This window comes from Daphnia pulicaria, chromosome 9 (genome assembly GCF_021234035.1).
Source record: "Daphnia pulicaria isolate SC F1-1A chromosome 9, SC_F0-13Bv2, whole genome shotgun sequence".
In the NCBI taxonomy this organism is placed as follows: domain Eukaryota; kingdom Metazoa; phylum Arthropoda; class Branchiopoda; order Diplostraca; family Daphniidae; genus Daphnia; species Daphnia pulicaria.
Genome location: NC_060921.1, coordinates 903,475 through 922,720, shown reverse-complemented (window position 1 = coordinate 922,720; position 19,246 = coordinate 903,475). Strand labels below are relative to the sequence as shown.

The following is a 19,246-nucleotide window of genomic DNA, read 5'->3' as shown; positions in this document are numbered from 1 at the left end:
AATTGAACAATCGCCACCGCCACACGACTCACCCGGAACCGAGCAATCAGTACCTGTCCGTCCGGAACCCAAACCAATTCAAGACCTTGCCAACCGGCAACCTCGGAAAAGGACAACAGACCCGTCAACTCGATGGCCAACCCGTTTCAAAGAAGAAGAGCTTGGTCGTGAAATCGTCCGACCGCGGCCAGATCGTCAACTTGGGCCCCAAACCGAAAGTATTAACTGTAGAAGATGTTGAGCATCTCGTCAAATGTTTGAATGATAGATTCGTATAATTAACATGAAAAATAAATAAAATTTCAATCAAAAACAAGGTCGCACTATTAGTTAGTCATTTTGATGTTAATATTGGGTGCCAATGGTATAATTCGGGACACTTTTCTGTTCACAAGAAAATTTGTTCAATGGGATTCATAGTATTTATGTAACGAATAATTTGACGATAACAACGTAATGGTCTACAAATATAGGTGCGTAATAGGTGCTGGACTGATTTTGACTCTCTTATTATTGATACCTTTGATTAACTTATCAAATGGAAAATAAACGTAGCCTACCGTCAAATCATAATTCGTATTATTCACAATCTTTACCTCGGACGATTGAAGCCATTATCGGTGGTTGACATCAGAATACTCGTAAAAATTTAAAAGCAAACTTATATTTCCTTGCTGTTTTTGGCCAAGTAGGCTATAACTGCAAATTACTGTAAGTAATGAAAAAAATCTTTATTTTAGAACTGTCAGCACTAGTTGTATCGCCATGTAACCTCGAGACTTGTAAATTGCGGCCATTTGGAACGGAACGGAACGGATCCAGAACCGATGCAGATGAAACTCACGAGAAAGGCCAGCACACCACAGAGACGGGCACCCGTTGCTGCTGCTGTTGTTGCTGGCCTTTAGTATTAACGACTGTCGGACCAGCGGCGGAGTCGTGCTGATGACGTTGATTCACTTTGGCCGATTCTGTTATTCCATCTGCTGCTGCTGATGCTGCTGCTGGAACGATGCCCAGCATCGATTTTATGTCGGTCGTTTGCACAGCAGGTTGTGCTGCTGGTGAATCACACTGCATCACTTGGCGTTGCTGCTGGCCTTGGCCGCCGTCCGGCTCCTCAGCATCCATAGATGCTGCTGCTGCTGATGGCCAGCCAACATCAAGGTGTGGCGGAGGAGGAGCAGCTCCTTGATCGGCTCTCGAGTCGTAACGCGAACAATCGGCCAATAAGATTCGAGCTTGTCGTTCAACCTGTCGCTTCCGCAGTAATTCAAGCCGGAGATGACCGCCCGCTGCTGCTGCTACTGGGTCCGGCTGCCACTGATTAGCCGGAAATAATGAAACAATCAAATATACAAACCGAATCAAAATGATCAAAATTTCTTCGACTTTTCACCAGGAGATGTAGCTATCGATTAAACACGCCTCATAAAAGCCCCAAAATGATCTCAAAAATTTTTAGAAATTATCAATCGAAAATAAAGAGTCTGAACATTTTTCTAGCAATAAAGGAGGACGATAAAAATAGTTTGTAAACAAATGTCGTTCATTTACGAGAAAAAGACTTTTTAACAAGTCTGAGTTTTCACACTTCAGAACAAAGGTCGAACATTTAATTAAATTTGGTACATGAATTTAATAAAATAAAACTCGTGCAAATATTTCAAAACTTGTAGAACCAGAGGTCTAGTTCCTCACCAGTGAAAATATCTGTCGAATCGACAAAAATATTGCTGTAATTTTGAGTAGGCTGATCGTATTTTTTTAATTATAAATAAGATAAAAATTCATTTATCGGTACAAAACTATACTATTGATTTTGACTTTAAACAAGTAAGTAATTTTTGTTTTCTATTTGCCGCCATTTGGCCATTTGTAGATTGGTTGCGCAGCACACACCACTAGAGTCAATACAAAACCGAAAATGATTTCGATTTCGACTTTTTGGGGGAATTTCAAGTTTACGACTTTACGTATTGTATTTCTTTAAATTATTTTACATATCGATAAATATCAGTGAATTTTAAAATTAGAATCAAAATTTATTTCAATTTTGTAAATAGTTTTTAAAATGAACCTGTAGTTACTTCTCGACTTCTCGTCCGCCATGATTGTGATTTTGTTTATCAGTTTTAAAACTTGTTGTCGGTAGGCCCTCCCTGTGTTCCGATTACGATTTGCTTTATTGTTTAAATTGTATTACCTCAATTTTCAACGGTAAAGTCAACACGCTGTCAATAATTGCGTTGAAACCGGGTAAAACTTTCAGCAATTTCATCAAGGATCAATCAATCAATTTGATCAAAGAATCCAGTCTTGATGCCAATTTTGTTACGATGTCAACATTCAGTAAATGTAACTCATTTTCTCTTTCATTTGATTAGTTGGATCGACTAAACGGTCTATTCGGATGACACAGACCTCGGCCACCTCAAAGCGGCAGCAGCTGCTGCTACAACAAAATGCCCAGAAAAAGATGTGGTAAACTTTCCAAGACCAGTCCGTCAAGTGTATCCTGGCAATGTACACATGTGCTTCATCCCTTGTATTGGTAACTTTCAATTATTTTGCATTTATTTGAAAAAGATGAAACCAACATTTTGCAGCTTTGAAATCAGGTCCTTACGCTTTCAGACTGGGTTCGGCTACTTATTTGTGCAGCAAGAAAATCTTCATCATGGAACATGAATTCTACGCTGGTCTATCCATTGCCATCATGGGTGTGTATGGTGTGAAGAAACTTGGGTCTGGTACAGCTTTATTCCTTGACGGTGAAGTTGCTGTAAGTGAAATAAATGATCCCTTTCTAGCCCCACACCTGATATTTCACATGTTCCCACTAGAAATCCGACGCTGAAATGAACGCTGGACAAGATATGGCCGTTGAAGAATCCAAAGGCTAGAATCGCGACAGGGAAGATTGAACAGGATCGATCTCTTGCCATGAAGATGCTTTTTGACGCCGTTAAGAGGGAAAACGTGGCCCTTCCGCTTGAAGCTGCTTACCGCCAACAGCTCGTCAGAGTTTTCTCTGAGGTATTTGGTGTGGACCTGGGCGGAGATCCTTGAACGTCCGCTGGAATTTGTCCATGACAGAAGAGTGACTTCCACCGACGTTCTGCTCCATCCTGCTCCATCCTTCGCGACCCACGCTCACCCAGCCTTACTGTTTCATTTTATGCTGCTACAGTGCTACACATTGTCTTGTTTCACTGTTGGATCACTTCAGTTCAGTGACGTCACTTCCGCCCGCTGTGACACACCTTTAGTCACTCACCACAGGATTATGCCCAGGTACCCGACAATTAACTTATTTTTGTAGATTATCTAGTGATGATCCACTTGCTTTAAACTCGTATCTCGTCTGCGTAATAATTCCTAAATCATCAGGCGATGCGATTCATCATAAATATTAATTGTGCGTTTTCTTTTTCTAACGCTAGATGGCTTTCACTTAGCCTTTGATCATTTTCAGCTGTCAAATTTTACCAGGTGATGTGAGGAGAGAATGTCGATAACTCGAAAATGCCCAGTGTTGTAGAAGAAGTAATTATGTTTTTAAATTTTCCATCTAGAAGGCTATAGATTTATTAATTGATGACCAAATAGTAGATCCCTTTGCTTTAGTGTTCAATTTTGAGAAATGTCACTTTGGACTTGTGGTTTATGTTAGACATCCATTTCTTAGTCTGTGGTTTTATCTCCCATTAATTTTATTATTGTTAATAGACTTTTTAGATGATCTGCTGCATACAGTCCATCGTGCTGGTGTGTTGAGCTGCTTCTGTCCAGTCTGTGGTGCTGGTGTTATTATCCTGAATTCATGGCCCTAGATTGCTGACAACAGATGCACATGCTAAGATGAGGATGTTCAGTCAGGACTTGCCAATTTAAACGTGTTTTTGTGTTTGTTTGAATGTGGTAAAATTTAATTATCTAGAGAATTGTCATGGTGTGGTTGAAATAATACCAGTTCGAGTCACTCGTTGTGTATGGGTAAAATGTGTGTGTCCATTTGGGATTTGTTGTTGCTGTTGCAGATGTTTTATGTTTATAGACTCAAACATATTTTTTGTATGTTTTTCTTCATAGATAGTATTGCAAACTGATATCATGGTATTGAAATTGTTGTCCATGTCATTGTGTTTGGTTTCACGCTGGGTTTGCTTTGTTAGTGAAATAAAAATAGATGACATGAAGATTAATTTGGTAAGGAATTGCTTATATTGCCCCACCTCCAGCCACAATTCCTCCACTTTTTACAAACATAACATGACATCAATACGTAGACATATACACACACATACACTTAAGTTAACCCGTTGGCTGCCACGCCAAACAACCCGTAGGTTGTTCTCTACTATCTACGCGCCACGTCTGAAGGATCCATGGCCGAGGTGGGACTTGCCATTGCTGACAAGTCCGGGCTGACACGGTGACAGGAGAAGATGGAATGCACAACCTCTAGAATCCATCACCGTATCGACAAGGGGGAAGTCCCTATGGTGCATTGCCTAACAGGGCCTTTCGGCGAATCTGGGGCTGGTGCGACTGTCCGACCCCGCGGCATGAAAACCACGAGAACGAACAGCGCGGCCCGTGCTAAGGAGCTAGTGGAGAACAAAGGCGTGGCAGCCAACGGGTTAACTAGCAAAGACATATATACCAACAATAAATGATGATCCGCGTTGAAAGACTCGGTAATCTGCCATGAAGTTCTTGTAGTGGGACCCACAGCGATCGTGTCTCTGGTCGCATGATGGGAGTCATCTAAATTACGTAGATAATAAATCAACTAAGATTACTATGAACGAAAATATTCACAATAGGAACACTGATCAGTTTTTTTTGCTCAAAATTTTAACAATGAACTATTTAATTGGCTTAAAATCTGGTTTTCAGTATTAAGAACTGTACTTAGAACAAAGTTCACTTGCTAGTTTTCTTAAAATTTTCCGGAAGTAAACCGGAAGTAAGCCGCAGTGCCTTAACCATTGAGCTGTCATAAAATTAAACCAGGTATTTGTGATCTCCATGAAATTTGGGGTCGATTACGTGTGATTTAAACGAAATCGAAAATTTGGCCAAAATCGAGAATTTTCCTGAACGTTCAGGAAAATTCTCGAAACCGGAAGTACGCGTACGTACAAATAAAAACATGAACTTTACCACAAATTTGACGAGGATCACGAATATGTGGTTTTTTTGTTCGTCGAATGAATATTAACAGAACTACTGACTGAAATGAGAAAACCGGAAGTAGAAAAAAAAAGCAAATGTCAAAAATTTAACAAGTGAGCTTTGATAGTGGTATATTTATCGTCAGTTTTCACTAAAAAATTTCCACCCAATAACTGCCGATAAATGTTTAAAGAGATGTGCAAAGTAACTGAAACTGACTGTTTTGACAGCTGAAAATGATCGAAAAGCCATCTAGCGTTAGTAAAAAAAACAACGTCGTCTAAGTAACACTTCGTTAGCGCGCAAGAACGGCCTGATTTTGGAATTATTACACAGACACCGAGTTTAACGCACGTAGATTACTAGTAGATAATCTCTAAGAAAATAAGTTAATTATCGGGTACCTGGGCATAATTCCGTGGTGAGTGACAGTAGGTTTGTCGCTGCGGACGGAAGCGACTGGTCTAACTCGTCAGTGAAGTAGGACAAATTGTTTAGCAGCATAATATGCAGAGAAGCTAGATGAGTGTGGGAAGCGAAGATAAGGATGGAGCAGAAAGTTGGTAGAAGTCACTCTTCTGTCAAGGAAAAAGGCCAGCATCAAGGATCTATCTGTGCCAGGACCACACAATTTCAATAAATAAACTGCGTTGTAGATTGACATCGGCGGCTGACTCGCGAAATCCAATGGCATACCACACCACCTATGAATTCCTCAAGCAAAGAACAGAAAAAGGTTTTAACATTGCAGTGACCCAGTGAGGCTCATAAATACCCCTGAGCAAGGTGCAATGCAAAGTTTATTACATGATAAAGCGAGAACATAGATAGAAGCACACCTTTACCTCAATCTGTTGTAGGCTTCCTATAAGTCATTTCTTGTAGCTATGAAGTGGGAGCTGCAGGGAATCGGCAGCAATACAATTTCATGACACCCCACCAAAAGTGTTCAAAGGTGAAGCATCTTTCAGGAAAGAATGAACCTTTTAAACAAATGGGCATGAATTTTAAGATTATTTTATTGCATGTGCATTGATGGATGATGAATTGATGAGGTAGTAAAATCGGAAAGTTATGCCTACCTGTAACCACACATCCAATGCCACAACTATTAAGCAAAACAGCTCGAAGTTTTGACTAAGATGTGAGAGGATGATGCATATAAGCTGAGGGTGTGAGTCATAGAAGGGTTGAGCAATTGGTTTTTAAAATGGGGTCCAAATTTAATCTGTTGACTAGACGGCAGGTACATTTTCTAGAATTCCAAGTACAGTACACAATGAGTCAATTGGTCAAGTACACAGTGAGTGATACTATGTAGTTAGAATAATCACAATAAGCTTACATGTAAATAATTGGTTGATTTTGGGCAGTAAAACATGAAAATTCGAAACCAGAAGATGACAAAACTCTTCACACATTTCGCCATTTTTATAAACAATACCAACACCCTCTAGCGGCAAACTGGACAATCGTATGAATTGTTAGAAACAACCGCTAGATGATGCCAGTGCTTCATGCAGGATTGTCTTGTCACCAAGAAAGTAAAGCTTCAAAAAGTAAGAGAAAATGGAATAAAAAGTAAATAAATAGGATCACCATTTCGAAACAAACAAACTTTATTGACATGACGAGAAGGAATGCTGGTTGTAAAACCCAAACAAAGCCATGAGGCATGAACAAAAAGCGGTGGATAGATTTTTATTTTCAATTGATTTATATCACGTCGGAGCGCGTTGAAGGATCTAAAGCAATTTGTTATCTAGGAAGCTTTATGCATTCCGTTATTTTGGGCTGTATAACGGAGCAAAAACAAAATCAAATAAATACACTTCAATTGAAATTAAAAAATGCTGTAGGCGGCACAAGAAACTCTCGAGATTCTCAAAGGCGAATTTGACTTCATTACGCGCAAGATTCAAAATTATTATTAATATTTTAAACAAAACAACAAAAATAATGATAATGAAATCAGATGGGGGCATCCGCGAACCTTTGTTTCAGCCAGTTTACTCCACCCACTGGGGCGTGAGGAAGTAGCGGATGCCATCACCGGCGCCTGGCAGCGATGCGCCGCGGAAGAGGAGGATGATGAGGACAATATAAGGAGCGACGGCCGTGATCCAAACGGCCTATATAGGCAAAAGAGGCAAGCGCACATAAAAGACAAGAGAGTTATTATTATTATTAGAATATCGGAAAACGAATATCATAATCATGCGCGATGGGAGTGTGTTGTTATACAAGGATGAAACGATTTTTCGAGTGGATCTATTCCAATTCTCCTTCCCAGGAGCAAAAATCACGGGGGGGGGGCCTCATCGTTTCTCTGACTGGGGCTCTCAAACAGGCATCAAGTCGCTCAATCTAGACCCTATTCAATATGTCGAGAAGCAGAGCAACTCGAGGGTGATAGTCTGTGAGTGTCGAGTGGCTTAACAAACACACTCTAAAGACGATATATAATCGAATACACAAGGAACCGGAGGCCCAACTGTTGTGAGACTCAACAACGGACCAGCACCAGCACCGCTGCTGCCAACAGCCATCGCAAAGGGGCAATACACAATGCAGCCGCGTTTCATCCGCCGATTGCATTAGCGAGTCTGCGCGATCCTTTTTAACTCCGGCTCCCATTTGTTTTTCGAAACCAAATAAATACAAGCGGCGAGTCGGTCAAGCCGGAGGAGGAAGAAAAAACAATTCGGAAAGGAAAGAAATAGATTCGACTGTATGGTACTCTGGCAAATGAGTTTGGGTTGGCGAAGAAGAAGAAGTATAAGTATATAGTAGTACCAGATAGATTGAATCTATAGATATTACTTTGAGGCAGACAGATAAGACAAGAAAGGGTGGGTGGGGAGAGCGGAAGATGGAGGGATCGATGCAATAACAAGCGGAAGAGGAATCCGGAAAAAGAGTTGCCGTAGAGTAGCCCAATCAGATCAAATACACGTATGGAGAGATATGGAGTATCATAGATACATATAGACCCCCCGCCAAGTGATGATGCAGCAGCTGCTGCTCTTATACCCATCGAAACATTTCAAACCGGGGTGGGGCGAATGAGAGAGAGAGAGAGAAGACGTAAGGAAAATGTAATTGCTTTGCCAGTCGATCGGACTCCCTTCCACAGTGAGAAGTAGACGAGGACAAAGACGGCAAAGACGCACAGGGCCAGCGACCATTTGATTGCTCCGAGATCGTCCATCCCGTCCGACCGGTAATTCTCCAAGACGTTCCGTCTAAGAATGGAAAGAATAATAATGGTAAATAATATCTCTTTAAATTGGTAAATGAGTGGGCGAGAATAAATCGTACTCAAAGTATTCCTGGGCGGGACCTTGGACGAACGTGCCGTTATCGACGGGTCCGACAAGTGCGCAACTGTTGGTGTTCCACGGGTGGTCGCACGACGTCCACAGCAGCTCGGACGTGAACGAAGCCACGAAATAGTAGACGGCCCAGCCGATGATGGTATTACAGTACATGCCCATGTAGAAATCGATGATGCAAATGGCGTATTAGCCAATCCTGCGTGTTGTGTACACAAGTCAAGTCACGCGTGTTTTTGGTTATCAAAATAAGACAAAACGGCAATGATTTGTACCTTTCAGGGCCGGGCAGATGCGCTTCCAGAAAGTTATTTAGGCAGCCGCTGCGGTGAAACTGTCCCAGGGCCAGCTCCATGTAAAATAGCGGCAGGCACCATCACAACGACATAGGGAATGAGGAACGCACCTGCATAAAAAACACCCGTCAAAGGATCGATTTACTTTTCATTCACGGCATTAATCAATCAGCGGTCCAGTTTACCTCCTCCGTTTTTGTAGCCTGGGGGTGGGGTGGTGCAGGAAGAAAAGGAAGGTTCAATTTTGTCAATTAATTACGGCGAGGATTAATTTTGATTGAAAAGAGATAATGGATATTAATAATGCGTACAGGTATGTAAGGGAATCGCCAGACGTTGCCATCAAGATCGACCGCAAAGCCAATGACGGCCAGAAGGAATTCGGCTTTCTTGGCCCAGGTTTCACGTTCTTCCAGGGCAGGTGAGTCCTCGTTGGGCGCATCCGGCCGGTGGCTTCCGGCGCTCACCACCGTAGTCTTCGAGAGGAAGAAAACGATTTGCGCCTTGTCTTCGTCCTACTGCTCGTCGGCCGCAGCTAAGCCGGAATTAACCTTGCCGGACAGGTTGGTCTCTTTCGCCATCTTGTCCGGCTGCTGCTGTTGCTGCCTCAGAAGACTCTCAGCTGATCAGCGTCGGATTTCTAGTGGGAACATGTGAAATATCAAGTGTGGGGCTAAACAAGGATCACTCATTTTAATTACAGCAACTTCAGCGTCAAGGAAATTTGACTGTGGCAGGCACAAGTTTCTTCACAGGGTAGACAATCATGATGGCAATGGACAGACCATGTAGAATTCACGTTCCATGATGTAGATTTCCTTGCTTGCACAACTAGGTAGCCAAACCCAATCCAAAAGTTGTACAGTCCTAATTTTAAAGACATAAAAATGTAGTTTCCATCTGTTTCACACAAAATAATTAAAATTTACCAGTAACTCCAGTCTTGGAGTAGAAAAACTGGAACCACTTATCGGGTATGAAGCCCATGCAACTTTGCCAGGATACTCTTGACGGCATGGTCTTGGAAAGTTGACCAAATCCTTTTCTTGGTTTTCTGTTGTAGCAGCAGCTGCCGCATTTGAGGTGGCCGAGTTCTGGGTCATACGAATAGGCGAATGGCCGAGCGAACTAACCCATTCGAAGAGAAATGAGTTAGGTAGCCTACTGAATTTTTACATCGTAACAAAATTATCATCTAGATTGAATTCCTTGATCAACAATATTAAGTGGTGAAAATTTTTACCCGGTTTCAATGCATTCCTTGTCAACAAATTCCTTGCCAACAAATTGTTCAGTTCTTGAAATAAAAAAAACAAAATTGAATCCATGGACTGACAAATGTCAACCAAATTTTCTATTGATAATTTTGCACACAACTCAACCACACTCAGAATGAATTTCTAGGTCCAACTAATCAAAGAAACCAGGTTTTGAAATGCAACAGCAACACAAACAAAAATGAAATTTGGAACACAAGTTCAAGACGAGACCATTGAGAAATTGGCCAACAGTTCAAAATGGAATTCACAGCTATCAATCGATCACAAGATGATTTTCATTTTCTTGAGATGTGGAATTCGGTGGAATTACTGTTTATCTTGGGTTCCAGATTGTCCTAAATAGATAAACAAAAAAATTAATTAAAGAATACGATTTTTGATTTCTTAATTTTACCGCGTACGCTGCTATGCCAAGAGACGAAAGTCTGGAGATTAAGTGGAATTCGATCGTCGTGGAATGGGATCCCATTCTGCCGAATAACTCGAGCGCAGATACAGGATAGCGGAAAGACGCCATTGATTACAGAATCAAAATAGGGATGTCTACCATCATCTTCACGTGTAGTATCCTTCAGCATACTGATGACTGTTTCACCTTCCGGTGTCGCCATGTCCAAATGGCCTCCGGCTTGCACCAGGGTTTTAAACATTCGTTGGTGCAATCCGCTATCAGAATAGCTTTTCCTGAGTTGAGCCAAGATGTGAAGGGCAGTTCTTCCATAATTATCGGTGGCGTTCGGGTCTACGCCGAGTTCAAGGAACAGATGGATGCTTTTCAGAGGTAAGTGGGGATACGAGCAGTAGCGACGTAGGTATACTGGAGCATGCATGCATGCATGCAGTAGAGTAGACGTGTCTTTTTCGTTGTAGCGGATGTCATTCAAGATGTATTTCTCCAACTCTTTCTGGTCTCGATCGTTCAACTGATGAGGAAAATATTCAACCAGGATTATCGAAATAAAATGCCAACAATGTCGAAAGAGCTCAGGAGTGTGAGGACTTGAAAAGACAGTCGGTTTTGGGAAAAATGTTGCAATCGTGGTGCAGAATTTTATTACCGCCAGACAATCTGCCGGAGAAAATTCAACTTGTTCTGGGCTGTAGTCCGATCTATTTAGCAATTTGGTGAAACAGTTTAAGATTTTAGGTAGGACATAATTGAAAAGTTGAATGGCTCTGGGGTTAGTCATTTTCGGGTCGAATCCAGTCATTTGTTCCAGGAGTAGTAGGTAAGTACAGATCACATAACGCACATGACTGTATTGACTAGAGCAATAAAGCGAGTAAGTTCCATACGCTAATAAACTCTCCAGATAGAGGCAGCAGGGACTAGATGGTTTGGGATTGGCTTGACTACAAATTCTATTGAGCACAAGAAGAGCCTGAATGCAGAGGGTTTGACGCAAAGATGGAAAATCTTGATTTGATGCTTCAAAACGACGCAACTCTTGTCCCCATTCTTCAATTTTTTCCAATGACATGAATTCAGTTGCAGGTCCCACAACTTTGTCAGAAAACCCCAAAGGTATCTTGGGTAAAGGGAGTTCACCTGGGTAGAAACGAAGAATAGTGGCTTCTTCCCAGCACTTTAGTCCATACACTGTTTGTTGAAGTAAACAATCTGTATCGTGATTGTGAATCGTTGCAAAGAAAAAAGCAGCACCAAGAAGTTCCAATGCAGTAATCTTTGCTTGTCGAGGGATGGAGTGGGACTCGATGCAAGAGTTGGCAATAAAGTTCCACCAAGACATTGCACTCACCAACACATCGCACTGCCACTCACCCACATCAACAATGTTATCAATCAATTCCAAAATTGGAATTTTATTTGAAAAAAGTTTAACAATGATCAGTGAACAAGTTGGCCCAGACTCAACATTCACAAGAAATTCATTTTTTACAATTTGCACTAACTCTCTGAACACCACAAGATGATTTTTCTTCATGGCGACTACTAGAGGTGTTTCATCTTCATGGTTGCATTGGGCTAAACTGGCCAAAATTTCCACCCGTGAGTATGAAGATATGGCGGAATTCATTTCGAAAACTGAGTTTGTATCAACGGCTTGGGAAATCAGATCATAAACACTCGGCGAAGAAGCCATTTTCGTTTCTTTGTTTTTAGTGTCGAACGTCATTAGTGTCGTGTCGAACGCCTGAACAAGTTCGTGACGTCACTGGCCTAAACGTCACATGCCCTCTAACCACCACTCAAGTCACTAGAAAACAACAAAATAATTATTTGGACTATTTATTAAATTATTTTGGATTTTGAATTAATGTATTTTATTTCGTTAAATAAAAAAAAATTTGAAAGTCATAATGAATTTTAAACTTAGAAATAAAGCGATTTCCATTTTTAATAGTTTTTAACTTGAACCTGCAGTTTCTTCTCGTCCGCCATTGTTATCACTTGCTGCCGGTACCCTGTGTTCGGATTTCGACTAGCATTATTGTTTTAATTGTATCACCTCAATATTCAGCAATTGAGTCAATATGCTGTCAAGGATAAAATTGAAACCGGGTAAAAATTCAACCTTTTAATTTGATTGATAAAGGAATTCAATTTAGATGCCAACTTTGTTACGATGTAGAAATTCAGTTCCTAACACATTTCTATTTGATCGGCTTAGTTCGCTCGGCCATGCAGCCTATTCGTATGATCCAGACTTCTGCCACCTCTAATGCAGCATCTGCTGCTACAACAGAAAGCCCAGGATTTGGTCAACTTTCCAAGACCAGTCCGTCAAGAGTATCCTGGCAAAGTACGCATGGGCTTCATCCCCGATGAATGGTTCCAGTTTTTCTGCTCAAAGACTGGAGTTACTGGTAACTTTTTATTATTTTGTGTGAAAAAGATGGAACCTACATTTTTGTGTCTTTGAAATCAGGACCGTACACATTTGGATTGGGTTTGGCTACATATTTGTGCAGCAAGGAAATCTACATTATGGAACATGAATTCTACACTGGTCTGTCCATTGCCATCATGGGTATCTACGCTGTGAAGAAACTTGGGCCTGCAACAGCCAAATTTGAAATTTCTTAACGCTGAAGTTGCTGTAAGTGAAATAAAAGTTCTCCGTCTAGCCCCACAACTGATATTTCACATATTTCTTCTAGAAATCCGACGCTGAAATGAACGCTGGACGAGATATGGCCATCGCTGATGCTAAGGCTAGAATCGCGGCAGAGAAGGTTGAACAGGATCGGGCTCTTGGCATGAAGATGCTTTTTGACGCCAAGAGGGAAAACGTTGCCCTTCAGCTTGAAGCTGCTTACCGCGAACAGCTCGTCAGAGTTTTCTCTTGGGTATTTGGTGTGGACCTGGCACGGAGATCCTTGAACGTCCGCTGGAATTTGTCCATGACAGAAGAGTGACTTCCACCGATGTTCTGCTCCATCCGGCTCCATCCTTCGCGACCCACGCTCACTCAGCCTTACTGTTTCATTTTATGCTGCTACAGTGCTACACATTGTCTTGTTTCACTGTTGGATCACTTCAGTGACGTCACTTCCGCCCGCTGTGACACACCTTTAGTCACTCACCACAAGATTATGCCCAGGTACCCGACAATTAACTTATTTTTGTAGATTATCTAGTGATGATCCACTTGCTTTAAACTAATATCTCGTCTGCGTAATAATTCCTTAATCATCCGGCGATGCATTAACACATTTGTGGATTCCTTCGAAACAAACGTCAAATGTTTATTTTATTCAGCGCGAAATTTGAATTAGCAGCAGGTGAAGCGAACGTCGTTCAAAGCCGTGTTGTCAGGGTGGCCGATTCCGCCTTCGTACGGCTGGACGCGGGTCTCCATTCCGCAAATTCCGTTGTCGCAGACTTCGCTGTAGTCGCCCCAGTCTCCGCCGGTGTTGCCGAGTCCGTTGATTTCATCGCCGCCGGAGCACTTGAAGCGGATGTCGTTTGCCGCCGTGTTGTCGGCCTCTGTTCCGGCCGGACTGACCCTCAACTGGAAACTCGTCATGTAACCGCCGAAAGCGCAAGTCTGAATCCCGCGAAAATCTCCGGAACTGCGTAAATATTGAATTACAAATGATTATTTTTTAATTCTTTTCCCAATTTGATTCAATTCTTACAATCCAGCAGTGGAGGTGAAGTTGGTGACGAATTCGTCGTTGCAGAAGAGGAGGATGGTGTTGAGTGCCGTGTCGTCGAATCGGGGAGTGGCCAGTTCGTTCTGGGTCTGATAGCTGACAACTCTGGCGCCTTTGGGGCAGCGCTCCAACGGTCCCCATTGGCCTTCCGTTTCTCCGTTGGTGACCGTGATGACCTGCCTCGGCGGTTTCGTCGTCGTCGTGCTGGTTGGCGGAATGGTTGGAACGATTGAGGATTCCAACTGGCAATTGGCGCCGACGGCCATGGCCAACAGGAAAGTGAATTTCAACATTTTTAGGAGCGGCTGTCGTGACGAAACACTGTAGGAAATCTAATTATTCCGGGTCTTTTTAAACAGGAGTCAATGGGAGGAGCCAGCAACAAGACGTTTATTTGTTTCAGACAAGGTAAAATCAGGACTTTGGAGTCGATCATTTTTAATTTTTCTAAATCTGTGGGTTAAGTACACACGGCCGGATCGTGATTTTGAATTTTTTTTTTAGTCTCGTTATCAATCTCTGGGGATGTATCCAAGACAACAGATCCGCTTCGTAACCAAATGATTTCTTAAATGTAGACCCAATCAGCTACCTCAAATGAGACACACCAGACTTCACCATGTTATTCCTCATCTCGCCTCTATCTCAATTATGACTGGCAGACCCGTAGTCTACTGGCTTATCCGTCTAAGTATTATTACTCATTTTGTTACATTTTTGTACGTTAGCTTATCTCGTTTAATTATGTTGCACAGTCATTCAAGTAATTTGGTCGACTTTCTAATGTTAACGTAATTTATTCATAATGTTTTATCGTTTGGTATTTAAGTTGGAAATTTATTTCAATTCATTTAGTGTGTTGGGGAAGGAGCGGTTACTCTGGACAGCAGGTGAAGCGGACGTCGTTCAAGGCCGTGTTGTCAGGGTGGCCGATTCCGCCGTCGTACGGCTGGACGCGGGTCTCGATTCCACAGATGCCCTCGGTGCACGACTCGCTGTACTCGCCCCAGACTCCATCTGTGTTTCCCACTCCGTTGATCTCGCGCTCGTTGGAGCACAAGAATCGGATGTTGTTGGCCGCCGTCCGGTCCCCTTGGGTATTGTCCGTCCCGTTGAACGGCAGCTGGACTCGCAGAGCGAAACTGGTCATGTACGCGACAACAAAAGCCGATGGACACAACTGGACACGTTGGAAATCTCCGGAGCTATAAGGATTTAAATAGAATTAGCGCTTTAGTTATTTGATTGGCGATTTGAATTTATAGTTTACAATCCTATAGTGGAGGTGATGTTGGTTAGATTCTCGTCGTTGCAGGTGAGGATGATGGTGTTGAGGGCCGTGTCGTCGAAGAATGGAGTGGCCAGTTCGTTACGGGTCTGGAAACCGATCGCTTTGAAACCGTCTGGGCAGCGCTCCAGCGGTCCCCATTCGCCTTCCTCCCCGCCGTTGCTCACCGTGATGACTTTGTCAACTGCCTGACTACTGGCCATGGCCAGCAGAGCCAACAGCAAAAAGAAGGAGCTGGAACGAATGTTCAACATGGTCTGACCGTAAAGTTCAGGATGCTCTAAAGAGGCAGGTGAATCTGTACTGAAAAAATGTGTTCCGTTATGGGTTATTATATAGTGTTACTCAGTGTCCCCCCCTGCTGGGCGCGTGTTTTACTTAACCAAAAATTAATCTGCCCCTTTGATGGGGAGGGGCTGTATATTAATAGAAAAGATGGGGTCCGGTACGTTGGACTTTAATCGGCATAGCCTGCACGTTCGGAATTAAGAAGGAATGACTCGTTAATTTGTATTTTTACCTGTTGTTGTGTAAGCTTAGACAAGTGTTGTTTTTATTCCAAAGTGCCAAGATTGCAACAACGTTTCGACTAGTCAAATGAAAACATGTCGACATTTTCCAACTGTTAATCATACACGGAGCTGTTGTTGTTGTTTACTCTTACAGATATGTAATGACTACTTCGATTGATTAAGACATGACAGGTGAACGCTTAATGAAAGTGTTTTTTACAGGAAGGATTAGGTCATGAATTAAAAAGCTGCCTTATTATCATGACGGACAACTGGAATGCACGATTTAATGTGGCCAATATGTTAAATTGTTTGTAATCGACACAACGTGTACGAGTGTTTACTCTCCGGTAATTAACAGGTGGAATGAGCCGTTGAACTCCCCCGTGTGACCAATTTGGAGCAGAGAAAATGCAACGCGGATTCGACTGGCCTTTTAAAAACGGTTGTGACTCGCATTCAATCGACTTGTTCGTCACCATTCGCCATTCATTTCGGTAAGCTAAACATAGACATTATATATCTAATTGCGTAATTTGTGTCATTGAGTGATGTGCTTACGGTTTTACAGCCATAAGCCTTGGGTTAATCTGTAATTGCGTGTTATTAATTTAGTCGCCGATACTGTTTTATTGTATGACGCAATTTACTGATGTCGTATTTGTCTACAGGTTTAATTATCAGAGGAAACGTTAAGAAGCTATCAAGCCGATTGAAATCTCCATTTTGATCCTGTCCGTTGTTGTCGTGTTGACTGTGCAGAACCCGTTAAGTTTGCACAACAACAACCCGGAGGATTTTCACGATGGGGGACATCAACTTAATCTTTCGTTTGAAGGCGGCTACACGCTATTCCAGTGATGTCATGTCGTGTTTGTTTCTTCCTCCTTTTACAAATTGCCATTTTCAATTCTTTCCTTTCGCACCGGGAGCGTCGGTACGTTGGGTCGCGTTATCAGCAGGAGCATAAAGTATAAATATAACATAGTTTCCTTATTAAATCTTTTTTGCGCAACACCAGAAACGCGTTTAGTCTCGGCCTTGGGGCAGTGGGAATAACCTGCACCATTCCGTTGGATGCATTTGTATAAAAAGTCAGCACCTTCTTCTCATGGCATCACATTTGAATCTTCCAGAGCCCAGTCGAATAATTCCAAAAGATGTCTCACATTTTCATGGCAAGTTTTACATTTTTCTTTCAAAATACACTGACATAACGTAATTTGTAATATTTAATTATTGACGTATTATTATTATAGTTGATGCTGTTGGTGGCCGTTGCTGTGGCCTTGCCTTACCCTCAAGACGCTGCTTCTCCCGCCGATCCTACCGCAGCTGTTCCAGGTGCGGATGGTTTAACAGCTGACCTCCGTCATCACCATGGCCACAACAGCGGCGGATATGGGGATACCTGGCTGGCAGTAAATATCAAATCTTTGATCATTTGTCGTTTATGTTTTTAGTGACTGGGAAATTGGCGGCAGTTACGGTGGACTCGGATGGAGAGAAGGACAGAAACCCAGCGGAAACCAGGGGATGCCGCCACTCCAGTCGATCCTGCCGGACAAGTGACTTTCCAGTAGAGTAGGATGGAACCGGAACCCGTTTGCTTTCATTTATTCCACTTCACTCTTATCAAATCATTTCTGTGCGTTTCGTGTCTACAAAGTTGGCTGATTCTGTCGTAATTCTTATTTAAGAGAGTCTGCGCTCTGCGCATCAGTTGTTGCAATGTCGCTATACTCTTATAAAATTGAATTGATTTTAACACCCTCCGTAAAAGTGCATCTAGCTTGCTGTCGATCAGTTGTTCCTTTGTTTAATGGAAATAAAATTCCTGCTAGAAGTCTGCACAGGTCTGTTAGTGGTGGCGGTGGTGATGACACAATGCCACACGAAATGGTCATACGAAGAAGTCATACGAAATTGGGTTCAATATAAAAGATAAGAAATTTAAGGTAAATCAATTAAACAGCATACAAGCGCTCATAAGATCTTACTTTATTTGAAATAGCCTATAAAGATCATTCGTATCCTTTCGCCCATTTCGTTGAAGTATTCTTCAATTTTTAAATTAAAAAAATTTTTTATGCAAATGAGGGCATGAGGCAAATGTCTTTTTTTTTTAATAGGCTCTGGCTCTCTCTGTCAGTCTCTGTCTCTGGGCCTCTGGTTTTTCGTCTTCTTTGCTTTTTTGCAAATTCGCAACGCTGTCGCAAACTGGCAACGTCAAACACCAAATTGTGGAATATGCAACTTGATCTCGGTCGTCTGGACGAACCCTACCGACTTTCATGGGTACGACATTTAGACGGTAGGGTTCGTCCAGACGACCCTAGGAACGGTAGCGCTCGTCGTGGCGGAGGGCTACAACACACTGCAGTGTGAATATGAATTACGAATAGTGTAATGTAAACACACACAACCTACGTGCTAATTAGTGCATTTTGTGTTATTCTCTTCTTTAGATGTAGTTGTAGATTAGAATCTGTTTTATCTTTATTATCATAATGACAAGTGTTCCACCCGAGTTGGAAGGACCAACAGTAAATTGACTTTGATGAAGCCCAAACACAAACAGATAGGTTTGAGTATGGAAAAGGATAGGATTTATCGTATTTTCAAGATATTAGGGTATGTTTGCATGAAATATGCTATTGTTTAAGTGACTTTTATATAGATTCTTTTGTTATAGGAAAAATATCAAGGAAGGAGGAATGTAAGACGGAGGAAAGTTCCACACCAGCAAGGCCTTGTTGAAACCACAACAACATATCCAACCCGCCCAGCCCTTTGGTTAGATTTCAAAAAGTCAAAAACAACCTGCAGCTCCAGACGAACATCAGTCCACAACATTGTAAGTATAAAGGCGGTATGAAGGCTAACATATTTTTGGTACATGTTATTTACACTTTGTAATTTTATGTTTTAGCAATCTAAAACAGCGATAGAAAATGGAATGGACCATTTTACTCTGTCAGCATCCCAAAATGTAAAAGAATGGTCCACTGATGTAAGTGGGTATGGTAATCTTGCAGGTGAATTCATGAAAACACAAGAATGTCATGCTGCAGTAGATGCTTGGACTGCTTTGGTTAGAAAACATCAATGTAAGTCCATGTTTTGTTCTTATATAGACTTTTAATGACATGTATATTCTATTATAGTGAAAAGGGAAAAAGATTCAGAATGGATTGCCCATCACAAAGAAGCCGAGGATCAACGCAAG

At 42.0% G+C, this 19,246-nt stretch overlaps 3 protein-coding genes and 1 pseudogene across 3 annotated transcripts in view; 2 read left to right on the top strand and 2 right to left on the bottom strand.

The window, feature by feature from the left end:
* Window positions 1–2,243: 2,243 nt before the first annotated feature.
* Window positions 2,244–13,935, top strand: LOC124313388 (annotated as a pseudogene).
* LOC124313272 (protein fem-1 homolog B-like) lies at window positions 10,180–11,391 on the bottom strand. Its single transcript, XM_046778109.1, has 2 exons — window positions 10,490–11,391; window positions 10,180–10,430 (listed from the first exon to the last, which is right to left on the bottom strand). The coding sequence occupies exons 1-2, from the start codon at window positions 11,304–11,306 to the stop codon at window positions 10,402–10,404; spliced, it is 846 nt and encodes a 281-aa protein (XP_046634065.1). The 5' UTR covers window positions 11,307–11,391; the 3' UTR covers window positions 10,180–10,401.
* The window catches only part of LOC124312826 (exportin-1-like), a 639,300-nt gene continuing 633,404 nt past the window's right edge, over window positions 13,351–19,246 (top strand). The window contains exon 1 of the transcript XR_006910643.1: window positions 13,351–13,407. The gene's annotated coding sequence lies outside the window, so the exon portion shown is untranslated. The remainder of the gene's footprint in view (window positions 13,408–19,246) is intronic.
* LOC124313743 lies at window positions 13,786–15,821 on the bottom strand. Its single transcript, XM_046778553.1, has 4 exons — window positions 15,488–15,821; window positions 15,096–15,422; window positions 14,200–14,538; window positions 13,786–14,133 (listed from the first exon to the last, which is right to left on the bottom strand). The coding sequence occupies exons 1-4, from the start codon at window positions 15,757–15,759 to the stop codon at window positions 13,833–13,835; spliced, it is 1,239 nt and encodes a 412-aa protein (XP_046634509.1). The 5' UTR covers window positions 15,760–15,821; the 3' UTR covers window positions 13,786–13,832.

Coding starts and splice junctions, on each gene's coding strand:
- LOC124313272 (XM_046778109.1), bottom strand. CDS start 11,306: ATGACTGGATTCGACCCGAAAATGACTAACCCCAGAGCCATTCAACTT. Junction 10,431..10,489: donor TTGGCATAGCAGCGTACGCG/GTAAAATTAAGA, acceptor TTATCTATTTAG/GACAATCTGGAACCCAAGAT.
- LOC124313743 (XM_046778553.1), bottom strand. CDS start 15,759: ATGTTGAACATTCGTTCCAGCTCCTTCTTTTTGCTGTTGGCTCTGCTG. Junction 15,423..15,487: donor ATCACCTCCACTATAGGATT/GTAAACTATAAA, acceptor AAATCCTTATAG/CTCCGGAGATTTCCAACGTG. Junction 14,134..14,199: donor TTCACCTCCACTGCTGGATT/GTAAGAATTGAA, acceptor ATATTTACGCAG/TTCCGGAGATTTTCGCGGGA.